General features: G+C 38.5%; 3 protein-coding genes across 4 annotated transcripts; 1 reads left to right on the plus strand and 2 right to left on the minus strand.

The window, feature by feature from the left end:
• Nucleotides 1-289: 289 nt before the first annotated feature.
• On the plus strand, nt 290-14,722 carry LOC125832048 (formin-like protein 20). Its single transcript, XM_049511181.1, has 19 exons — nt 290-409; nt 1,158-1,864; nt 1,945-2,166; nt 2,257-3,427; nt 3,536-4,185; nt 4,498-5,246; nt 5,327-5,450; nt 5,734-5,805; nt 7,128-7,226; nt 7,389-7,430; nt 9,086-9,166; nt 9,237-9,287; nt 9,370-9,451; nt 10,229-10,323; nt 11,990-12,061; nt 12,141-12,257; nt 13,228-13,296; nt 13,397-13,463; nt 14,117-14,722. Exons 1-19 carry the CDS (start codon nt 337-339, stop codon nt 14,260-14,262), a joined length of 4,689 nt encoding a protein of 1,562 aa, XP_049367138.1. The 5' UTR covers nt 290-336; the 3' UTR covers nt 14,263-14,722.
• A 468-nt stretch (nt 14,723-15,190) lies between these two features.
• Nucleotides 15,191-16,288, minus strand: LOC125830238 (uncharacterized). Its single transcript, XM_049509451.1, has one exon. It carries the CDS (start codon nt 16,286-16,288, stop codon nt 15,284-15,286), a length of 1,005 nt encoding a protein of 334 aa, XP_049365408.1. The 3' UTR covers nt 15,191-15,283.
• Nucleotides 16,289-17,349: 1,061 nt separating this feature from the next.
• LOC125830186 (two-component response regulator-like APRR1) lies at nt 17,350-23,782 on the minus strand. Of its 2 annotated transcripts, none has more exons than XM_049509385.1 (7): nt 23,305-23,782; nt 22,012-22,173; nt 21,792-21,925; nt 21,230-21,409; nt 20,123-20,219; nt 18,252-19,200; nt 17,350-17,712 (listed from the first exon to the last, which is right to left on the minus strand). In XM_049509385.1, the coding sequence occupies exons 2-6, from the start codon at nt 22,079-22,081 to the stop codon at nt 18,257-18,259; spliced, it is 1,425 nt and encodes a 474-aa protein (XP_049365342.1). In that variant the 5' UTR covers nt 22,082-22,173; nt 23,305-23,782; the 3' UTR covers nt 17,350-17,712; nt 18,252-18,256. The 2 variants fall into 2 exon arrangements, with proteins under 2 accessions (XP_049365342.1, XP_049365350.1); XM_049509393.1 differs by lacking the exon at nt 17,350-17,712 and having other exon boundaries at nt 18,310-18,768; nt 18,851-19,200.
• Nucleotides 23,783-25,337: the final 1,555 nt, after the last annotated feature.

Consider the following 25,337-nt stretch of genomic DNA (forward strand, 5'->3'; position numbering starts at 1 on the left):
ACTTTCATCATCAATGGCAATGATCATCATTTTCATTGCATTTTCTTAATCCCTAAATTCTTTCAATTTTTCATTCAATTTACTGTCACTTTCCCTTACTCTAAATCTTTCTTAATACAACAATTTTCTTCCTCATTTCTTTCAATTTAAACTGAGCTGCTTTTATTTTAACAAAAAACCCAGCTCCCCATTGATCATCGACCCTGTTATTCCAAATGTCGTATTTTTTGAGGATCCATTGAGACATTTTAGCGATCAATTGGTGTGCATTCGGAAAGTTAAAGGAAACCCAAGAGTTTTTTTTTTATGCGATTGATAGAGAAACGGCGCCATTAGATGGCGCTGTTCAGACGATTCTTCTATCGGAAGCCGCCGGATCGGCTTCTAGAGATCTCTGAACGGGTCTATGGTATGTTTTTTCTCCCCAAATCCTGTTGTTTTTTTGATATTTCTCTGTTTTTTTTTTGTTCATATGAGAAGGTGTTCGATGACCTACATTTTTGCAATAATTTTTTCGATTTTGGTTGAAAAAGTTCATTTTTACAGAAACAGGGAACTTTCCCGGGAAAAAAATTTCCAGCTGTTTTAAAAACAAATGCTTATATGATCATATTCATATCATAGTTAGCTACATTTCGAAATGTTTGTGGTTGAGTTTAACAATGAGAATATCACAAATTGCTTAATGAGCTGAAAATGAATATATAGTTTTTAAAAGAATACTGAAAATCTGATGCTCCATCATTTTGGTAGTTTGCCTAGCCATTGTGCTCAGTTGTAGTTACTGTATTTTTTTCAGAATTCTTTGTGGCCATGATTTCTTTACTTCTGTTATTTCTTTTTTCAATCTGCTTTGATATGCTTTTCTTTAAGCCGAGGGTCTATGGGAAACAACCTCTTTACATCCCAAAATAGGGGTGAGGTTTGCATATGCTCTACCCTTCTTAGACCCCGCTTGTGATATTTTGTTGTTGTTGCCGAGCTATTGTGCTCTGTGGCTTGGAAGGTGAACTTCCTTTTACAATTTTGAGTGATATCTGTAGAGCTTACTATCTTTATCAACTTAATGGTGGATGTAACTCGGACCAATAATTTGTGTGGTTGGTTTTATGACTATTGATGCTTTTCTGCTTTTCGTTTTGATTCACACATTGCAGTGTTTGATTGTTGCTTCTCAACGGACGCATTGGACGAATATGAGTACAAGACATACATGGGAGGTATTGTAGCTCAGCTGCAGGATCATTATCCAGATGCTTCTTTCATGGTTTTTAATTTCAAAGAAGGAGATCACAGGAGCCAAATATCAGATATATTAACGCAGTATGATATGACTGTCATGGATTATCCTCGGAAATATGAGGGGTGTCCTGTATTGCCACTGGAGATGATCAAGCACTTCTTGCGATCCAGTGAGAGCTGGCTTTCAATCGAGGGCCAACAAAATGTGCTGTTGATGCACTGTGAGAGGGGAGGGTGGCCTGTACTTGCTTTCATGCTTGCTGGTCTTCTTTTGTACAGAGAACAGTACACCGGTGAGCAGAAGACTCTTGACATGGTATACAGGCAAGCTCCTAGGGAACTTCTTTATGTTTTATCACCTCTGAATCCACAGCCATCTCAGCTTAGATATCTTCACTATATCACCAGAAGAAATATTGGCTTAGATTGGCTGCCATCAGATATACCTTTTGCTTTAGATTGTATTATACTCAGGGTCCTTCCTCAATTTGATGGTGGGAGGGGCTGCCGACTGATGGTTCGTGCCTATGGTTTGGACCCTGCTTCACCGACGTCCAATAGGAGTTCTAAACTCCTCTTTTCAACTTCAAAGACAAAACAACATGGTCACCTCTACCGACAGGTAATGCTAAGCTTCAAATGTTTGAGACTTACAGGTAATTAGCTGAAATCTGATGTATTCTGCTGACTTACCCTCCCCAGGAAGAGTGTGCACTTGTGAAAATAGATATCCACTGTCGTGTTCAAGGAGATGTTGTTCTTGAGTGCATCCATTTGGAAGATGATTTAGTTAGGGAAGTAATGATATTCAGAGCTATGTTTCACACGGCATTTATTCGCTCAAATGTTTTGATGTTAACTCGTGATGAAGTTGATGTCCCATGGGATGCAAAAGACCAATTTTCCAGGGAGTTCAAAGCAGAGGTTTGGTATTTATTCCTCTGAACTTGGCTCTTTTTTCATTATCCTTTAACAGGAACTACAGGAGTTGAGTAATGCTCATTACTGTACCAGGTACTCTTTTCGGATGCTGATGCTCTTCTACCTATTATCACTACTGAAGCACCAGATGAGGAAGATAATGAGACTGAAGGAGCTTCACCGGACGAGTTCTTTGAGGTGGAAGAGATATTCAGCAATGCTGTTGATGGACAGGATGGAAGAGGGGAATCTGATGCCCATTCAGTTCAGGACAGTATGCAGGATGATGACAACATTGAAATATGGAAAGAAGAGTTGGAGCATCATGCCTTTCAAGACTGTGCATTTGTTGAAGGTAATCGCAAACTAGAAGAAAATATGGATTCTACTCAACAAGCATCAAAAACAAATAGTTTAGGGGATAAGGACAACTTGATAAACTCCGAGGCTGTTATTTCTGATGTTTCTAGTCACAAAGACTCAGAAGCAGAAACACCGGGGGAAAGTGTCATGTCACAAGAAGGATATAATAAGCAAGATGTAGAAGGCCCCTTGAGACAGGAGAGGCAGGGCTCACAGTTTACAGCTGATATCAATAAGGGAAAGAATGAAAAGGCACTTTCATCTCTAAAGAAACAACTAGCATCCAACTCCAAACTTGCTGTGGATGGGATTGGACCTAAAAATAAATCTAAACAGAAAGAATCCCTGGGAACTCTGTCGCGACTAGCAAAGCCAAGTGCAGTGTCTCGGTGGATCCCTTCTAATAAAGGTTCTTACGCTAATTCAATGCATGTGGCATATCCAGCATCAAGGTATAAGAGTGCTCCACCTGCGCTTGCTGTTACAAAGGATTCTCAATCTGGGTTTAAATCAAAATCGCCCTCTCCTCGAGCTTCTTCAGAAGCTAAAATTCTAGCTGGAGCAGGTCGTATTCCAAAGAAACGCTCTTCATGTCCTGCATCATTAGACATGTCAACAGTCAAGGACGCACCTGTTGCAATGACCTCTTCATCAGAATCAGTTGAGAGTCAGGCACTTGACCTTCAGGCATCCCCTTCAAGTCCCCTACCTTCATTTCAATATCCAAGTACTTTATCACTTGAATTGCCTCCTATTCAGGAAGTAAGTACTAACACGCCAGCTTCTGCAACGCCACCTGAGTCTTCACAGGAAGACCATATTATAACTGCTTCTTTGACCCACCACTCCTCCCCTCCCCCACCTCCCCCACCCCCACCTCCGCCTTCTCAAATCCTATCACGTAATCAAAATGTCAAATCCTTATCACCACCCCCACCTCCACCTCCACCTCCACCTCCACCTCCACCTCCACCTCCACCATCAAACAGCTTGAGAAAGACTCATAGAGGTAGCTCTCATAGTCAAAATGTCAAATCCTTTTCACCACCACCCCCGCCTCCACCTCCGCCTTCCCCTCCATCATCAAATGGCTTGAGAATGGCTCATATGGGTATCTCTCCTCCCCCACCTTTACCACCCACATTATCTACTGTACTGAAAGTTGGTAGGGTATTGTCACCAACCCCCTCACCCACTTCTTCGCCAAATGTGGCTTGTGCAGCATCCTCCTTGGTAGCAGTAACTCCACCTCCACCTCCACATGCACCCACTGCACCAAAGCTAGAAAGTCTTAGAATATCCACTCCACCACCACCACCTCCTCCCCCTCCCCCTATACCTGCAATTTACAGTGCCCCTCCACCATTTCCAATTGTGCCTGGAGTTTCTTCTTTGCTAACAATGAGTGCTCCACCACCACCACCACCACCACCACCACCACTTCCTTCTTCACCTGAGCTACCTTCTTTACTTGGTGCTTCAGCTTCACCTCCCCCACCTCCTGTGCAGGTTTCTCCTCCTTCACCACCTTCACAGAATGATTCAGTTCCACCTACCTCAACTCCTTCACGAAATGCACCTCTACAATCTTCGCCTCCACCAAGTCCACCTCTATCTACACCTCCACCTCCACCTCCACCTCCACCCCCACCCCCACCTGTTTCAAGAAATTCTCCAATGCAATTTCTGCCTCCACCTCCCCCTCCCCCCCCCTCCACCAAGAAATGATCCGACCCCAACTCAACCTCTATCTCCACCTCTACCTCCACCTCCACACCAACCTGTTTCAAGAAATTCTCCGATATTAATTCTGCCTCCACCTCCACCTCCTCCACCCTTACTTCCTTCAAGAAATGTTTCAGCACCAACTGTCCCTCCCCCTCCCCCTCCTCTTCCTCCACCCCTTCCGTACAATACTCCACCTTCAATTCTTTGTCCTCATTCTCTTTCCACCCCATCTTCTTTATCTAGAGCACCACCACCACCTCCTCCCCTCCTTTGCATGTTGCACCTTTACCATCTCCTCCATTATCAGCAGCTCCACCGCCTCCTCCTCCTCCATTACCAGGAGCTCCACCACCACCTCCAGCTCCTCCTCCCCCACCTTGTGGCATCCTTCCAGTTCCTCAACCTCCATTCTATGGCGGCCCACCAGCTCCACCACCTCCCCCTTACGGTGGCCCATCAGCTCCTCCACCACCCCCTTACGGTGGCCCACCAGTTCCTCCACCTCCCCCTTACGGTGGCCCACCAGCTCCTCCACCACCCCCTTATGGTGGTCCACCAGTTCCTCCACCTCCCTCCTATGGTGGCCCTCCACCTCCTCCACCTCCCCCTGGTGGTGGTCCTCCACCACCTCCTCCTCCCCCTGGTGGTGGAGGACCACCTCCTCCTCCTCCTCCTCCCGGCGGAGCACCACCTCCTCCACCACCTCCAGGAGGTAGAGCACCGGGTCCACCTCCCCCACCACCTCCTGGAGGTAGTGCACCTGGTCCACCTCCCCCTCCTGGAGCTCCAAGAGCACCAGGTGGTGGACCTCCCCCACCACCACCATTTGGCGCTAAAGGACCTGGGGCAGCCGGCAGAGGACTTCCTGCTGGGAGAGCTCCAGCACTTTCACGGTCAAGATCTAATTTAAAACCATTGCACTGGAGCAAGGTAACCAGGGCACTACAGGGAAGCCTATGGGAGGAACTGCAGAGACATGGAGGGCCTCAAGTGTATGTTCCATGCTATTTTAGTTTGACAGTGCTTATATTCAACTCAATTGAAATACTGATAACTTTTGCTCCAAATCAAGTGCACCAGAGTTTGATGTGTCAGAAATTGAGATTCTTTTCTCAGCCACCCCCAAGGCAAGTAGTGCGGGTAAATCTGGAGCAAAGAAGAAGTCTGCTGATTCTAAGCCAGACAAGGTTCAACTGGTAATTAATACTATTCAATGCCTTTCTTCTAGGAACCATCTGCAAAGAATCTAACAAAAAAGGACTGCTATTTATTTTGTTGCTTTATTCTTGCGGCCTCTCCTGGTTCTGTCATGATTATTTCTTTTTTTTCTTTGCCAGATCCTTCTTAGATGATTGACTGTAGTTTCTTTCTATGAAAATTTGACATTAGTTATTTTGAGGAACTCTTTTTCTTTGTTTTATTTCTGTCTCACATGAATTCGTCTTTTCCTAATTACTTTTCTTTGTGTATCTTCGGTAGGTTGACCTAAGAAGGGCAAACAATACAGAGATTATGCTCACAAAGGTGAAAATGCCACTTCCAGACATGATGGTTAGTTTAGTGCTTCTCTTAAATATTTTCTATTTTCTTTATTTTTCTTTTTTGAAGGCCTGTCTCCTTTGTTTTCACAGAAAAATAACTCCCTGTCTTGTTGCGCATGCCCACACACACAGAGGGGGTTGGGGGTTAAGTCATGCAATCTAACTGAATAAGATAGTGGGATTCTATATCTTTGTTTAGGATAGTGAGAGTCTATATCTTCAAATTTTCTGAATTTCACGTCTTTCAGCTCACTTACAAGTCACAGACTGCACTGCAGGTATCAAGTTTTAAACTGCTCATGGCTAATAGTAAAAGGGGAAAGACCGATCCCTTGTCAGTGACCTAACTCAATTATTTGCTTCTTCCAATATCCAACTAGTTTAAACATTTCTTCCAGATCACATCATAGAATTCTAGAGGAAAAAGAATACTAGTGACAAAAGGAAAGCTACCTGGTCATGTAAGCATGGTTCACATAATTCAGACTATGTTTGGGTTATACAGAAAGAAAAACTGATATATTTTAAATGTGTTTGGGGTGCCCAGTCAAACTACCCATCCTTATCAAGTCTAGTATAAGAGACCATTCATTTATTTTTCCTCTTTTCCTTTAAGCTTGAAAAGAATACAGCAATACCTGTAAAGTAGGGGGAATAATTGATATAGATGGGTATTAGCTCTTAATCCAACTTATATTTGTTCATTGGAAAGAGAAAAGAAGAATTTCTCAGGCTGTCGGAATCCTCAGCCTCGGAATGAGGTTGATATGTTAATGTGGAATCTACTTTGTTGTTAATTAGACTTCTCATTGTGGTTCAAATGGTCTAGGACCCCACGCAAGATGATGATAGGACTTTCCTTTCTTCTATTAGTTCTCCTTCATATTTCTACTTTTTCTTTCAACTATTTTGGTCCTTTGATATACAATGTGGCAAATTGCGGCTACATTGTGTCCTTCTTTGTCAAGGTGTACTAGAAATGTGTACAACCTGAAATCAGGGTTAAAGGAGAACAGAAAATAGAGTTAGAAACTTCCTTTCCTCCGTGGTTGTACACACTGGGCTCTAATTCCCTTTCTCTTGAATATTCTTGCTTTGTCCCTTGATGATTTCGGTGTAGAAGGTTGAGGTTTAGAGAACCCCTAATTTTCAAGAAAAGACAAACTTTTATCGAATAAGAAACAGGCCTAAATAAAGAAAAATGCATATCAAGCATGCATATAGCATACCCAACTGGTATTAGATTGGGGCCAAGCTAATTGATTAATATTCATGCTTGTCCTCTAGTCCTCTCTTGTAAAATCAATGACAATGGTTCTGTTATGGCCATAGGCAGCTGCACTGGCAATGGATGAGTCAATTTTAGATGCAGATCAGGTGGAGAATCTGATAAAATTTTGTCCTACGAAAGAAGAGATGGATCTTCTTAAGGTAAAGTTTACTGATCTGAAGATCTTATCCGTCCTGACTTTGATTTCTCGTTCTTTTCTGCTCCTCTACTCCTTTCAGTCTCCTCCCTCTCTCAGTTGATATCTCTGAAAAGTATTATATATTCTTACTTTTAAATGATTGTTTACTAATACAACTACTCAGGGTTACACTGGTGACAAGGAGCTTCTGGGAAAGTGTGAACAGGTTAGACCATCAGTTTTATAGTTCCTATCTAATCACTGCATGATGATGATCTTTGTTTTATGTCATATTTTATAAATGCCTATCGTTTTAAAGTTTTCATCTCTCTTTACTATGATATGTTGTCATGGTTTCTCTATGAAGTTGGGATTGTTTCAGGAAGCATTCAACCATATATTTTGGAACTGAATTTGGTATAAAGAAACCTTTCGTAAACTAAGCCTCTATTTATTCATGATTTTGGGAGAAAGGTTGGCGAACAAGGCTTAAGTAAGAATTTTCCTGTGTCCACTAAGGGGATTGAATATGGTTACATATTTTACCTATTTGGTCTGGTGACAGAAGTTTCAATTTTTCTGAGATTACTTTTCATTAATGAACTAAAGCATAATAAACTTTGTTGGAAGTAAACAAAGGAGTTTTCTCCATTTTGATGCTGAAATCTCCATTGTGAGTGTCAACCTGTCTGATGAAAGAATCATTTACCAAATTCAGTTTGAAACAGATGTCATACAAAGCTTATAACATGAATGAAACAAGAGCTCCTTATGAATTCTAATATTCTGATAGAAAAATTAAGGGCCCTATCCTGTCTAAGTCTAGTATGCATCCGTGCATCGTAACGACCATTATTTGGTCCTAGCTATTTCCTCTCAACGTCTGCTGCTGGTCTCTAGCCTACTGCCGCATTTAAAAGTTTTTACCAACTTCTGTAAAAGCTTTCGGATATGTGACAGTAGTAGATTGTCTATGAGTGTCATAGTGAGAGGGAGGAAAGAAGAGTGTGTCATGTTGATAGGGAGTGCAGAGAATATAAGAGGAGGTGGAAAGCAGAGAGCTAATGAGCATGTTGCATGAATTGGTATTTCGATAATAATAATAATAGAAAGAACTAAGGAAAAAAAGAACAAAAAAAGACCGAAAACGGGTTCTTTGATCTAGAAAATATTTGAACAACTTTGGCAACTGGTAGAATAGAAAGGAGGCCTACACAAATTTGAGGGAACAGAAGAAAGAAGAATGGAGTTGCTTTGACATAGTTTAGAACCTGCACCTCTGATATACTGACATCCATTGACCATTGTGCCACCTTAGTATAATTGGAAGTTGGTCTTTTCCCTTGGCTAGTGAGAATATTTTAACCAGCACAGAAAGCAATGAAAATTAACAATATTAAATAATAAAGTTTGTGAAATCTAAACTGACGAGATCTCATTGACCAAATTTTAATTGCTCAGGCAGTATATGTAGTTCTGACTAAATGATGAACTTATTGAGTTCTAAAAAAATCATTAACAACGGTAGTGGGCTTCCCCTGGTGAAAAAAGATTAATTAATTTGAATCTCAATGTTTTAGAGATAACTGAGTTGAGAGGCCATGGCAGGTGACAGATATTCATGATTATGACGACTTCACCAATGTTAACACCTTCTTATGATTGAATGATTAGAGTGGTCAAAGTCCAATTTATGATGTACTCCCTTGTTCCATTATCACGTTTGGGAAATTCTTGTAAGAATTGTTTCTTTTCCCTGCCATTGGTGGTCTTACAATTTCAAGATTCGAGGAATAGCTGATACTTGCTTTCATTTTACAGTACCTTCTAGCTTAGATCCCATGCTTCTCCGGTGTTCCTGATTTTACCTTTGACTGTCAGTTCTTTTTGGAGTTGATGAAGGTGCCACGAGTAGAGTCGAAATTAAGAGTGTTTCTTTTCAAGATTCAGTTCAAGGCTCAGGTTTGTGTGCATCTAGAGATCTTCTGTACTAAAGTAATTTCTGTGTCATCTAAATTTAGTTTCGTTTCAGGTGACAGACTTCAAGAAAAGCTTAACCACTGTGAACTCTGCATGCGAAGAGGTAATTTGCTAGGTTCTGCATATCTTTTCTTTGTTCTTTCTTTTTATCTTATTTTTAACAAAACTCAATGTGCATGTAGCAGGTCCGAAGTTCTTTAAAATTGAAGGAGATATTGAAGAAAATTTTGTTTCTTGGGAATACGTTAAATCAGGGAACTGCCAGAGGTAAGAATTCCTGTTTTTAAAATGTCTCAGTGAGCATTACTTAACCCTTTTCTTTTTACAACCATTGATGCCCATCATGTAGGTTTTCAAAACCTTCAACACTATCAAATATAAAGTAATGGGGAAACTTTTATTCTAAATACAATAATGGATTTATTTTTTAATGTTGCAACTGGGACTTAATGCTCTTTGGTTTTGGGGAAAATTCAAAACAATAATTGCTTGTTGCTATAATGGGAAATAATTTTTTGATTAATTCAGGGGGAGTTTGGTTTCAATTTTTTATATCATTTTCTACCTAAATAAGTAGCATAAGCATTGACCCTAAGTATGTTGTTTGGTAATCAAAAATTAGTTGAGGTGTCAATATGAATCCTCTATATCCATTCTTCTCCATTGGAGTCCATTTAGTTTCACGATCAGAGTGCAAGCTAAGAAAGTTAAGCCACATTACTCATTAATTTGATATCCTTTGCAAATTTTTGGAAAGATGAATTAATATTCAGGATGCTAACTCATAGTTTTGCTCCAAAGTTAGTCAATTTTACCATTTTGGGATCTGGAAAGCTTAGTGTAAATTCTTATTTTGGAAATATAATCAGTGTTTTATGAGTATAAAGACGAGTATGATTATAATTACTACTGTTTCTTGCACTAAGAACATTATGCTTTATTTATGTGGCTGAATTAGTTCGACGGAACATAAGACCTGATTTCATGTTGAAGTTTGGGTCAACAAAATTTCAAGATTAAATTCCATGTAATTCTTTACTCCAGGTTCTGCCATTGGATTTAAGTTGGACAGTCTTTTGAAGCTCGCTGATACACGTGCTACTAACAACAAGATGACACTCATGCATTATCTTTGCCAGGTACTGTCCGTTTCATCTTTGCTGTTTCCAGAAAGGTTCTTGTGTTCACATGATTCCCCTCTGTTTAATTAATTATTTTTTGAGACGGTAGAATAATTTTATGATGGGGGAGAAAACTCTTGCATGCACGTGGCATACCAAAAAGCAGAGAATCTACAATAAAATATGATTCTCTACCAAGATACCTCAATCTTCTATACAAACTGGAATCTCATGGATGCACGAAAAGGAAATTCAATTGATAAAGTGAAATTGCTGTTACACAATAAATGAATCAGCTGGTCAAGTTAGCTAGTTTTGCCTTATGAGTAGTTAGTTATGCTGTTGGATTAGTTAGAAGCAGTTAGCAAGATAAGATTCTTTCTCATTTCTATATAAGGCATTGTATCATTACAGATTGAATCATCAATTGAATATACAAGTACACTTTCCGATGGAATTCTATTCTTCATCTTCTATCTTTTCATCCACCATAGCTGAATAACTCGAGCTTCTCCGCTAAGCTCTTGTCCAGCTGCTAAAACCTCGGATTCCTTTGAGAATCCCTGTATTTTGGCTAACAATTGCGGATTCTTTTCTGTCCATGAGTTTATTATGGATGAAACTTCACTATAAAAAGGCCACTACACTCCTTCCACCTCCCAGAATCCTAGTTGTCATGCTATATTTGTTTATAGAACAACTCAACCATATTTTGGAAGGTTCCCTCTAAACTTTCGGTCCTTTAGTCCAGTGAGACTCCCGTTCGTGTAACTTCTGAACCTGTTGGACTGTCGTCTCTTTTTTGCTGGAAATGCTATAATTGTTAGGCATTGTGAATCTCAATGCATTATCTCCACACCACTTGTGCCCCCAAAAATTAACCCTGAACCCTTCCCCTGCCATGTAAGTGACTATTACTGAATTTTTCCCCAATCCTTCAAAATGTTCCTCGCAGCCAAAGAGGAGTGTATGTTTTATCTTGTCCTCCATTCTCCTTTCACAAACCCATATTTTCCCTTTGTCATCCCCATCTGTAGAGTCTTCTCTCTATCTCGACTTCAGCCATTTCCCTAACAAGGCCTTGTTAACAACCCGGACATTTTTCACCCCAAGGCTGGACGAACTCTTTGCGTCATTATAGTCTCCCAACGAATCAAGTTAAACCTCCTAGCGTCATTTTCTGAGAACCTAAAAGTTCCCTTAAAGTCATTCCAATTCACCTGTAATGCTGGTTGGTGCTTGTAACAAAGACATAAAGTATGTGAAAATGCTTAATCGTATGCTCTTCATTAGTACTGCATTTCCTCATTTTGACAAATACCTTGTTTTCCATCCTGAGTGCCTCTTTTCTACTTTTTTTTCATCACTGGATTCCGTGTCGCTTGGTCCTTGTTGGAACACCTAGGGCAAACCGATGTAGCTGCTGGGAAGAGCTCCAAACCCAGCAATTAAACACTTGTAATAAATTGCCGATGTTCTCAACTTCACCCACTAGGATGATCCCACACTTTCTAAAGTTGATCTTGAGAGATGACGCCACCTAAGTTACCACCTGTTATTGCTTTATCCATCATTTTTCTCAATGCTTCCATTGCCAAGATGAAAAACATAGGAGATAAAAAAGCATTATTAACTGATTATACTATGTGAGGTTGTCATGTTAACATTATCTCTCTTTTCTCAGGTTCTTGCTTCCAAGACACCAGATCTTTTAGACTTCCATGAAAGTCTTGTAAGCATGGAAGCTGCATCAAAGGTTATCTATCTACCTATCTCTTTCTGCTGATACTTCTTTAATTTATCCAGATTAATTAGAAATTAGTTTATCCTTGCAGATTCAATTGAAGTCTTTGGCAGAAGAAATGCAAGCAATCATCAAGGGGCTGGAAAAAGTTAAGAAGGAACTAGAGTCATCCGCGAATGATGGCCTGGTGTCTGAAATCTTTTGCAAGGTAAGACGGTGCTTGTAAATCTTTCATAAATGATGTCTCAGTTTTATCTGAAATACTGCATTTTTGGACTTCCTAGTTTTCTCCCTCTTCCTGTAGAATTGAAAATTGGATCAAAAAGTCTTTTTTCTGTTGCAAATTTTCCTTTACCAAGAACAGCCTTTCATGTTTGCCCCCCCCGCTCTCTCTCTCTCTCTTTAGAAGGTCCATTTTTTAACCTTAAAGCAGATCAAGCTTTAATAAACAGTTGGCACTTGAATTACTTTAAGCAAATCAAGTCGACCTCTTATGTGATATGTGAGAGTTTTCATTGGTCAAAGTGAAAGTTGGTAATGAGGGATGAGTTGTTTGTCTCATTATATGGTCTTGAGCAATTCTCACCTCATGAACTAGCTTTTGGTTGAGTTAGGCCCATGGTCCATTTTCTTCACAAACGCCTTGGTCTCCCTTTAAGTGTATCGTTTTTACAATTATTCACCTATGATAGTTGATAAAATTAAACGAAGCTTTATGTCTCGATCAGTCCCTAATGGTTTGACAGCAGGATGAAAGTTGTTGCTGTTAGTGAGTAATTTTTCTTATCTGTCTTCACTGACGTATCTCCCCTCTTCCCAAAAAAGAGGGTAACAGTATTCTGGAGAAGTAAAGCACTGCTGTTTGCATTTGGATAGGAGATAACAAAGAATTGTGATTGTCATTTTCTCCTCCTACTTGATTGATTGATAGAATAGTCTTTTAGCGTGCAGCTGCATTTTGATGGACTAGCACTATTTGGCTTTCTCATGTAGTATATCTTTACCTTTTATCATTTTCTACTTTCTTTCCTTCATTCGGTAATTCATTTAACATAAGAGTTGATAGGATTCATTACCATGCGGCTATTAAGTTGCAATCATTTCTTAACTTGAAATTAGTATAATCTGCGCCATCTTTTGGTCCTTATAAGTTTGATTTTCTACGTCCGGTAAACCAGACCTTAAAGGAATTCATTGGTGCATCTGAAGCAGAGGTGGGATCTCTCCGGGATTTGTATTCTGTGGCGGTAATTTCCTTTGCATTTAGTTACCTCTTTGTTGTATTATGTTACAGCATCAATTTCGATAGTGTCAATGATATGTTTTATGGTTGTACTTGATGCACAGGGCAGAAATGCAGATGCACTTGCACTATATTTTAATGAGGATCCCGCCAAATGTCCATTTGAACAAGGTAGCATTTGTACAAAATATTTTATCCCCTCATTGGCCTTCTGGTAACAAAATTGAGCTGATGAAAGTGGTCCCCTAGAGTTGTGAACTTTACATTGTTGCCTTTGATGTCCTTCAGAGTAGTACTACCAAATATGAAAACATAGTAGGTGCATTACAGGCACGCGACTGCTAATTGTCTTGGAAATAGAAACCTTTTCATAATATACTCTGCCTGTTTCAGAGGAAGATAATGTTAGCTTCTATTAAGACTATGCCAGACATGGATCTGCCAACAAGATTTCTAAGTTATCAGACTTGATAGATCTAGCATATGTGGAGATGTTTCCTAGTAGAGGTTTACATTGTCAAGGGGTGTGCCAAACCATTCGGGGCATACTGTGTATGGAACTCAAACTATCCTTTCTAGTTAAAATGAGCTAACATTAATCAAATCAGCATTTGACTAGTTTGTACCACCTGGTATTTAAGTTACATGCAAAGAGTTTACTAGAGAAATTCTGAATTTATGTCGGCATTGAATTTTATTCAATCCGGTGCATCTTATTCCATATATGCTTCATTTATGCATCGTTATTCTCATTTCTGTGCTAGTGCTTTTGAAGGTTTGACTCCTAATTGTTTGTTGTGTGGTATCTGTTTCATACTTTGCAGTCACTGCAACCCTCTTAAATTTTGTGAGGTTATTCCGGAAAGCCCATGAGGAGAACTTGAAGCAAGCTGAACAAGACAAGAAGAAAGTTCAGAAGGAAGCCGAAATGGAGAATGCAGAAAAGAAGCAGCTTAAAAAAGAAGGATGAGAAGTAAATGGGGATGATTCATGCTTCAGGGAATTTTTGGAGTCATGTGGCCTCTGTCTGTTGGTTAACTAAGGACATTGGTCTTAAGTCAAACCATAAGCCTCCAATATTGATCTATCGGCTTTGGCTTTCTCTGGGCTCAAGAAAGAACGTCGAACATTAAAGCTCGTGAACCTGCAAATAGCAGAAGTGCTTTGCAGAGGGAAACTGAAAAGGACACATTCTTGTCTGGGCTCTTGGAGTGCTTTGCAGAGAGAAGCTCAAGAAAACACACTGTCGTCTGAGCTCTTGGATGATGCAAGGAACCCGTTGGTCCAATAATCGATCGCCTGGATTTTGTTATTGACGGGTGATCATGACTGCCGTCCGTCCTGGAGCGTGTGCTGCATGATTAAACAGCGAAATGCATCTAAAGAATGTAAATTTGGGTATGCATTTGTTGAACATGCACGATGGAGTCGTTGTCAGTGCAAATGTAGTTACTCAAGTGTTGGCGTGTTCACTCTGATGGAGATTATGCCATGCAAAATGTAAATTGGAAGTGTGACATGAATAGTTTGTACAAAGCTCAACTAACCCCTGTATTTAGATCTCTAGTTGATTCTTTTCATTGTAACATAGAAACGGGTTCCTTGTCAGGGGAATCCAACACGGAAAGTTGTACAGAAAGCATAGAAGAGGATAGAAATAGGTATTTTTAGCAATAGCAATGTAACAATATGTAGGCTGTAGGATTAGTTTCCCACCTTCCTTGGAATCAAATTTTGGAAAATAATATGATATCTTCATTCATTGATCTTGAAGTCTTGTTATTTTTCATACTTGGACGTCCACGTGTTACTCAAGAACACCTTGTAATCTTGATAATCTACTGTTTGAATTTCCAATATTTGGAAGGAAATTTGCCACTTTGTTGATCTTCTTGAAGCTATATTTACTCCTGTAGGAACCTATATTTGGACGAATTCACATGAGAACTGAATAATACATGATACAGAATCAGTTGAATTACTCAGTAAATTCAAGAAAGCTCCTCTAAGTTCTTTATCAACAGTACTGCATGGTGATCTCTGTCTTCAATCTCAATTTGATAAGGAAAACATCCTTCTTCATCCATCTGGCAACTCGTTTTACAGCATTCGAAGAAAAGACAGCTAGAAATGGTATCAAGAACCAGAAGAATGGCATACAAATAAGCAATGAACATTCCTTCCAAAACAATAGCAGAAAAGCCTGTTCTTTTATGATGATAAGCTTTGACAATTCTGTATTGGTATAGAACTTCAACTGCAGCCAAGGCCAAGTTGAAAATCAGGGCTAAGGATAATGCTGTTGCATTTTTCCCTTTGATTAAAAAACTAGCCTTGAGAATTGCCATATACCCTCCTATGTTCTCCAGTCCTGATAATACCAGTGCCAAGTTGCAGATGATCAAAGTGCTGGCTAAAATGATCGAACAAATTATTGCTCCTGTTGCTGAAATAAAGAGAATGGATCTTGGAGATGAAAGGTCAAATCCGTAATTAAAGATATTGAAGGCGAAAAATAGGAGAGTAAAACAAGTTGCATTTGCTGAGATGATGACTATTGAGTTGCAAAGTTGAGTGAGAAGAAGGGAACTGTAGAGTGAGCAAAAAGAAGAAAATGCAGGTTTCTTGGATGATTTCTGATCACTGAGAGCTTCAACCACGGATGCCTTTGCGAAAAGAAGAGAGGTAAGGGTGAAAGGAAATGCAAGAAAAGAGATTGCAAAGGTTTGAGAAAGCTTGGAATTCAAAAGGGTGAAGAGTTTTGAAGAGGATGGTAATCCTGCTTCATCAAATAGAGAATGCAGGTGATCATGGAATGCTCGAAGGAAACACGTTGAGGGGACGAATGCTTGTAGAAGAAGAACCGAGGCAGCAAAAGGGAACGCGAGGACTGCTGCTATTGTAGTGTAAAATTGGTAATTCTGCAGGAAGATAAAGATTGATCTTCTGATAATCTTGCCAGTCCCCTGCATTGGAACAGATGAATAGTCTTTCATATTGGTATTATTGAGGCAATGGAGTAGGCAATGATGTTTCCTCCTCTGTTTCAGAAGCAATCTCATTCTTCACAGTAGTTAAGAAAGAGATTTCTTTGCAGATGCAGTAGAGTTGTTTCTGTTTTGTTTTGTTTGGGCTCATTGTTAGTTTTGTCCTTGTGATCTCCAAAACATATCAAGTATTAGTTGGCTTAACTTTGTATTTAAAAAGAAAGACTGCGGTGGGGGTGGGGGGAGGTTGGTGTAAAGAAGGGACATTACCAAAGACGTGAAAAAATAGATAACATCATTAACAATGAGAACCTTAGCAATGTTTTTGGCTTTTCTATTGTTTTGCTTGCTGATGGAAAAGATAGGCCCTTTTAAATGGCTTGGAATATACTTCAACGTACAATGAACCAACTATTTATATAGGAATCATTTAAGGTAAGGGAACACCTTTACCTTCATGCGCTGACTTCATTCTAGCATATATAATAAGTAAACTGCAATCTTATTTCTCCTGCTAATCTTATTTGAAAAACAAAACCATCTTAACTGTGATGATTAATATACACTAAAGGGTAGGGTTGTGAAAGAGGACTTTGCATGATCAGTGTGAGAGAAGCGTTTATCCCATGGACAAAGCAAGCATGATGAACAAATTGGGGAAGCACCACAATGACAAAGAAACAGTCATTTCTGTGATCGCCTGCCGGTCAAAAACCCTCTGAGGTTTGTGGCTCCACAAGCCAAACCATTTGATGCCAAAATATAACAAAGAGAGTGATCCCAATGCTTGCATTTCATGACTAGCTAAAATAGGGTATTAAATCCTGTCCTTGGGCATTCAAAATAGTTACTAACCATTTATTTGGTCACGCCAACTGCTGAATACATATTGCATTATGAGATGAAACAGAACTTAATCATTACAACAAAGTCTCAGAAATATCTAAAAGATTACCATATGATCAGTCTATTACATGCCATCTCATTAATTTCATATGGTAAACTTCATGAAACTTCCCTCAGAGAATGTCAGTGATGTCGTTACTTTTTGCACTGTGAAAGTGCATTGTGCTCTGCTTCCCTCGTTCCAACATGGATCTAAGAACTTTTACTTCCAGGGACATAACATGGCAAAACCATAGCACCTGCCACACATAAGATCTCATGTCCAGGGTGCTCTCAAGAGTTTCCACTTAAGCTCTAAATCACAGGACTGAAAGTGATAGGGAGCAGGAATAACATTCAATCTCATTGCACACCCGATAGTGCATGTAGGCCACAGATGCCGTTGATTGGCAGCGGAAAGCAAGCTTGTGCCATTTGTGTGCATGTAGAACAAGGCGTCATTCTGCATTCATCCATGAGCGTACATCTCCGTCCCAGGGAATTCTGATAATACAAGAGAAAACTATCACAAAGTTGCAATCAACTGAGTCCAGGGGCGTATCTAAAGGGGGTGCCATGGGTTCACGTGAACCCATGCTCCCCTCTCTAGATTATATATAATAGTGTTATATTTTTAAGAAAATATTTAAATATAGATGTGTGAACCCACGTTCAAAGTATCATATAATAATACGATGATACTTGGGTGCACCTCTCTAGGTGAGGACAAAAATTTAAATCTTATATCTATCTTGTCTTTTTGAATAACACCTCTTCAAGTGGTTATCGGTTACACTTTTGGCTTTTCAACTAATTCTTCTTTTGTTTTTTCCTTTAATTTTTGAAAATTTTCAAGCGTGTTACATAAAATATTCCTAAAAATTTTAGCATGATAAAATTCTTATATAGTTAAATTAAATGTGTGCATTAAAATTTAAAACGAGTAGTATTATATATTTTTGACCTATAATTTTTAAAATTTAATGGTTCATATTAAGAACCTAAAAGTCAAACCGATCAAGTTTATACTTAACATTCATTTTTTCGTAATTGTGCACCCATCTTACCGAAATTCTGAATACGCCTCCATGTTCACAGATCATCCTCGTGTGAAGAATCCAAATATTCTATTTGTACTTCCTCCTCTTCCTCTTCTTCAACATCGTCATTGCCTGCTGAAGAAGGTTGCCCATTGACATCTACATTCACACCATTGGCCTTCCTTACAAACTGTCCCCTCAAACGTGGTCTCTGCTCTGCCAGTTGCTTCCGGTTAATATACCTAATCTTCTTGTCAAAACATCTTTCCTTTCTCTTCTGTCTAAACTTCATCAAAGCTGTCTCTCTTAGATCAACTTTGCTCACCTTGATTTCAGCAGAAGATGAACTGCCAAATGAATGCCACGGATGTGCTGCTGGCAATTGACCTGGTTGAAAGCACATGCCGATCGGGTAGAAAGGATGTGATGATATTCCATGCATATGAGGATATCGCGGCATATAATTGTATTGAGGCAACATAGCTGAATTAGCATGATTATGGAGATGTTGCAGGCTCTCGTGATAAATTTGAGTTGATGGCATCATGACTTGATTCATTACTCCTGAAATATAATAGGGATAAGGAGTTTGTGCATGAAAACTGGAAACACCATGCTGAGCCTCATTTTTGAGATGCATATGCACCTGAGAGAATTCCTCCATTTTTGAGTTCCTGTGATGTGGAAATTCCTGTGATAAAGGGGGAGTACATGACCTCTCAATAGATAAAGACTTTGGAATATTGTTGCTTTTTGGATAGCCATCACCTTGCAAGTGACTTTCTACATCTCCAGTGACTTGTATGTTAGTATCAATGTGTTCATGTCCTCCCAATGAAGTCTTTTCTTCAATCCCCAATTGCTGAGGCACACTTCCATGGATAGAGGTTGGGCTTTGGCCATTGCTTTTCGGCAAGCTTGACTTGACATATGTAAAGAAGGCAGAAGACTCACCTATCTTCAATTCACTCTTCTTAGGAAATAGTGAAATTTCTCCTGTTAAACATATGCATATGCCAGATGAAACTCATTTGAAGATATAGAAAAGTTGCATCTCTCAAAAAGTATTCAGTTTCTATAAGCATATAAAGCAAGACATATCACCTAGTAATCAATTTTAGAACCTGTTAAATTGACTGACACAAGAATTTCGTTTCACGTGATTATAATCCAAATAAAACCAGAACACATGGAACAGCTACTACCATCAAGTTGCTTACAACACTTCACTATGTACAGGCATTTCTACATCAGTAAACAAGAACTTAATAACTGCTCTAATATGCTTCATATGGAGTATAGCATTCTCTTAGTATCTACCTCAGACTTTTGGCACGGTATTATAGCGCGTACTTATCTATTTTTCCTGTATATATGCCAAATCTACATGCTACATAAAGCTTACTTCTGCTTTCTTATTCACTCTTAGCTTTCTTAGGCATGCCTTGTAACTTCTAAATAGTATAACTTCAAACGCAAAAGCAACAGGAAAAATACTCAAGTTCCTAGAAACTTAGATAACAGTCAAGGACGAAGGGAAAGAAAATCTCACTCACCACCATTTCCAACAGGCTCAATATTCATTACTTATTACAGTTTTTTTTTTTTTTTTTTTTTTTTGGGGGGGGGGGGGGGGGGTAAGACACTGCTGGAAAGGGTTTTGAGCCATATAACAACTTGACAACTAATAGCTATACCTTCAAATATACTGTTGCGTTCTCTATCTTATAGGGTCGAGTAAACATGACATAGTGGAAGATAAGATTATATTATCCAAATGAAATAATGTCCTTTTCAGTGATGATGATTTACTTATTTGTTTTCTAAATGAAGATTGTTCTCATTTTCATCAACTATCAACATGTAATTTTAGATAAATACTTCCATTAAGATCTTCAAAATCATGTGAACCACTGACCTGTCCTTTGATCATCAGTTCCTGGTGCATCAGGCTGATGCTCAAATGGAACTACAACTGCAGTCTCTACGGGAGCAGCATCAGTTGAAGGAATAGACTGAAAACATAGAAAATGACAGACAATAAATGCACAAGATACACATGTTAGTTCAACAATGTTTGATCAAGAAGCAACTTTGCCTAACAACATTTGTCATCTGTAGCTACAGAACACGATCTGTCACTAATACATTTTGGACTAAGGAGCACTTGGTGATTGCTGCTCAAAATAGAATGTATTATCCAGGTATTGGGACAATAGAACTGCAAGTTACCGCAATTTATACAAAAGGTGCATTTATTATCTGTAGCTACAAAACATAACTTCTCACTAGTAGACCTCAAGGAGAAACTGGTGCTGCTACCAAGAATAAAAGGTACCATCCATGTTTTGGGATATCAGAATTGCAAGTTACTGCAATTTATATTAGAAGTCTTTGACTTTTTTTTAATTATAATAAGTCTGAGTTTTATCCACAAACACCCCAGAACATGTCATTTTTGAATGAAACATCCCTCACAAGCTAACCCTAATATAAGAATGTACAACTAGCAATGAAATATGAACTGGCTGAATTACCAAAGGTCAACAAATTTTCTATCAGTTTATCTAGAGGAGAAAGCAGTGTATCCAACCTGTAGATTGCAGGTATTAATATGTTTAACACCCTCCCCCTTTAGGAAAACCCCAAAATAAAAGGCATACTACCACTTCATATATGCTTTTAGCTCAGCTTTCCACTCTCAAGTCTTAAGTGCCGAAGCTTGACATTTTAGGTTTCTAACACCAAGGGATTGGGGGGCAGCTACGTTGGTGAGCACCCTGCCTTTCACATTGTAGGTGGAGGATTCAAATCCCATCAGTAGAGTAGCAACCTCTCCCCTTCCCCCTTTCCCTCTCCTTCCTGATGTACTAAGAAAATACCAAAAAAGCGAAATTTTAAGACCCCAAAAGAACAAGTCATGAGATGGCATTCATCAATGATATTAGCATCTTGAATTTTGGTGATTACATAAAAGTGCTAGAAAGGCTTTCAAAAGTAACTTTAAAAGAACTTGCTTCTCCACCTTATATCTTGCTTCTTCTTGCAGCATAGTAGAGGGACACATTTCTGGATTAATACACTTCCTTGACTTATCGTCGGTGTCATCCGATAAAAGAGTAGTGCTATTTGTATTAGGATCACTGGGCTCTGATACAACCAAATTGAAGTCATAACTTAAGATGTTCTTCTCTGCTAGTCCGAGCTGTACATGAAACAAAGCAATATTAAATGATTATTGCAGAGATGTTGACATAGAATGTTTGAAGATCACAAACATTAAAAAGTGGTACAAGGATAACTTCATTCACATGCAGCCTAAATAACAAAAAAATAAACAACAAAATGGGTGAGGGTTCCAACATTGTTTCCATTCATATTAGAACAAGCAACAATAAATATATTTAAACCTATGAGGGAAAAGATATTCATCAAAGATTTGTCCATATCAGTCACTCTCACATGCTTCCCTACCCTAAACTTCCAGATATCCTTGCTATAAATAAATATTTCAAGTAAAAATAAAAAGATTTTGAAAAGCAAACAGTAAAACAGAGAAAAGATTAAGTGATTGAATAAGTACGTGCCATTCTCCTTCTTCTCCACATGTGTGTCCACAAGTTCAATAGCTCATTAGTTCTGAGAGGCTTTACCAGGTAGTCAGCTGCTCCAAATTTCAGGCACTTGATAACAATAGAGACTTCATCTTGTGATGACATCACTACAAAAGAAAACGAAACAGTATATTTGACCACACTCATAAGTACATTTCGAGGTAGTGTGCAATTTACAGAAACTTCAGCTTACTGATCACTGGAATGCGTCGCAACTGCTTATCCCTCATAATGTACTTCAACATCTTAAATCCTTTAGACATAGGAAGGTCAACTTCTGAAAGGATGAGATCAATATGAGGTCCTTCTGCATTCAATGCATCAATCACCTGTCTGGGTGACCTCACTGATATCACTGCAATGCAACAATCATCACAATTAGTCATAGGATCATTAAAAAGCTGAGTCTAGAACTACTGTGTAGCAAGCAACTGAAGATTGAACTAACATCAGAAAACAAGAGTAACTTACTAACATCAACTCCTCTCAGTCGCCCCTAATCCCCAATGTTTCCCTCTTAAGGCTTTCTTCCATTATACATTTTTCCTTTTTCTCCTTCATGTATTTCTTTTATTGTTTTTCTCCGGGTTTTGGGAGGGAAGGGGAGGAGAAAAACTCTGGATATTGAACCTCTAACAAGTTGCAAAACTAAACTTCCCCCATATTCAAACAAAAATCTAGAGTAAAAACCTTGAAAACCAAGGTTCATATCCCAACAAAGGTGACACAAGGTGAATTTTTCTCATCTGCCTAGCAACCTAGCTACTTGATGTGCTGATAAGAGGTGATCAGTTGAGGTGCAACCTAGCTAGCAGAGACACGTCGTTATCAAGTTATACAAATAAAATTAAAACTCTGCAATAAGTTAAAGAGGAGAAATCTTCTATTGCTATCATAATGGATCATAGGTTATTCGAAAATGAATAGAATTTGTGGGAGAACTACAACGCTTTGTGAAGCTTACTATGCTCTAAAACAAAATTCATCCCAGAAATATATTATTTGAAAATTTTAAGTATATCCTTTGGAAATTGTCCCTATGCAATGCGTAAACAATTGCACTGACTGACTAAGACCCAAAATGCACCACATTCCTACGTTGACAACCCATTGGATTCAAATAGAAAGAACACATATTCCCCCTAAAATGACAAAAGACAGGCCGATGGGAGAAGGAACAAAATACATGGAAAATAATCTCACGCTTCAAACTTAAATTCAAGTCAAAGAAATCATACTCTGAAGAGTGCCTAAGGTGCTTAAAACTCTTTGACCCCCGAAGTTGAAGTATCCTACTTTCACGCAATTCAAAGGGGGCTATTTTTTAAACAAATAATGCAAAGTGACAAAGTCAAAAGATGCATTAACAAAAGAAGGCAAGCTCAAGCAAATGATATCAATTACCAATCTGAATTTTATCACATAAAAACTAATTCAGAAACTACAAACACCACAATGTGAATTAATCATTAGAATTGGATATTACCTTGATAAGAACATTTGCACAAGAGCGTAAAAACTTCGTCCGAGCTTTTGGCATCGTTATCACACAGCAAAATCCTAACTTTACTCCTGTCAATAAACCCATCCCCTGTCCTCACAGTCTCATTCTTCTCCAAAACCACCACACAAAAAATTAGGGTTCTAATACAACCATAGCTCTCCCAAAACTGTTATTGGAGAACTTCCATTACAATTACTTCCCGCTCCACTACAGGGATAAAAAAAACTACCATAATTAAAGTTATGGCTGCCAGATCAGCACAGCATCATCTTGCTGATCACGTAGTCATCCAATCCAATTCATTTAGCAACCAACCGTTACGCTGAGCACGGTACAACAAGAAAGCAGAGCAATCAATCTAGAAACTTCGGCTATTTCTGTTTCACCAAGTCCCCAGCAGCCGCCGACCGATATATACCGGTCGGAACTCGGAATCACCAATCAAAATAAACGTAAAAATATCCCCGTTGACGGACCGATCGGCGCACTTTAGCATGTAATCCTCCGGTAACTCTGTTTCACTAATATAGGAGATATTGGATACCACTGTCGCCAAAAAAAAAAAATGTCGCCGGCCGAATCAGGCGCAAGTTAGCAAAGTACGGTGCACGGTAGCAATGTAATTTTTCTGCTACTCAGTGAGTTTTCCTATCTTATTAAACAATAAACAAGTCCATGCAGACAGCAGAGTCGGTCAGAAAAAAGATTAGTCTTAGAGTCGGTCAGAAACAGGGGCGGCTCTACAGCTTTGCAAAAAAAGCAATTGCCTTACGCCCCAAAATTTGAGAGGCCTCATTTTAAAAAATAATAATAGGTTATAAGTATTTTTTTTTAAAAAAATATAAATTATTATTTGTAGAAAATAAAAACTTTTTATAAAAGAACAAAAAAGTAATAGACGTTTGACAAATTATGAATACTATGCCTCAAGAAAGATTAAATATATTGACTATAATAAACTTCATAAAAAATATATATTCAAATTTAAGGCCTCCATTCGAATTTGGCTTTAGGCCACCGATTTATTAGAGCCGCCCCTGGTCAGAAAAAAGTTAGTCTTTAGGTGGAATTTGGTGTCGTCTGGCTAATAGCATTAATTGTCAAAATGATCTTTCTGTGGACAAAGTATTTTAAAATCTACAATATAAAATAATATTAATTATTTATATGGTGATAAATTATTTTATTAAAAATAATATAGATTTTTTTAAATCAAATCAATTTTAATTAGAGAGGAAAAGTAATGGCACTTTTGAGCTACAACGGTGAACGCTAATGTGCGCCGCCTCGGCGTACAAGAAACAAGGTTGAAAAATAGTAGTAGAACTGAATAGTAAGTGGAAGGTGGGTTAGGAAAGGGACAAGGTATAAAATGAAATGGATAATTGCGTTTTGAATCCACTAATTATTACTAATGTTTAATTTAAATTTGAGTTTATTTTCTAAATTGACTAGAAAGAATAAGATATTACACGATTAACATGTGATAATCATTAATTATCATATTTAGCAGATTATAGATTATAAAAAATTTCCTTTAATAGATAGCTTACTTATTCCCTTTTACTTGTCACATTGAATTTGATACACTCATTAACATTGTTATTTATCATATTACATTTATTAATTGATGGTTAAGTCACAAAAATTAAAAATAATTTAGAAAATAAGTGATTTTTTAAATTTTGGTTTCTCACCTGTGTTTGGTGTGTGCATTGGAGTTCTCGATTACTCCGAAATCGCGCTGCATAGGATCCCATTCTGAGGGAAGCGCTCTGTGCCCAATGCCTACTATTGTGGATTCATGTCACATAGAGTCTTAAAACGAGCTAAGCTTTTCTACCAAAGATTATTTCATATCTAAAACTTGAACTCGAAACCTTCAATTAAGGAAGGAACATTTTCATTAGTTGTAGCACATTCTATGGTGGTGAAAATAAGTGATTCATATTCAAGATAAAACATGAAAAAATAATTTTTTCTTAATATATTAAAAATAACATATAAAAATACAA

This window comes from Solanum verrucosum, unplaced genomic scaffold (genome assembly GCF_900185275.1).
Source record: "Solanum verrucosum unplaced genomic scaffold, falcon-dt-bn FXZP01000102.1, whole genome shotgun sequence".
NCBI classification, from domain to species: domain Eukaryota; kingdom Viridiplantae; phylum Streptophyta; class Magnoliopsida; order Solanales; family Solanaceae; genus Solanum; species Solanum verrucosum.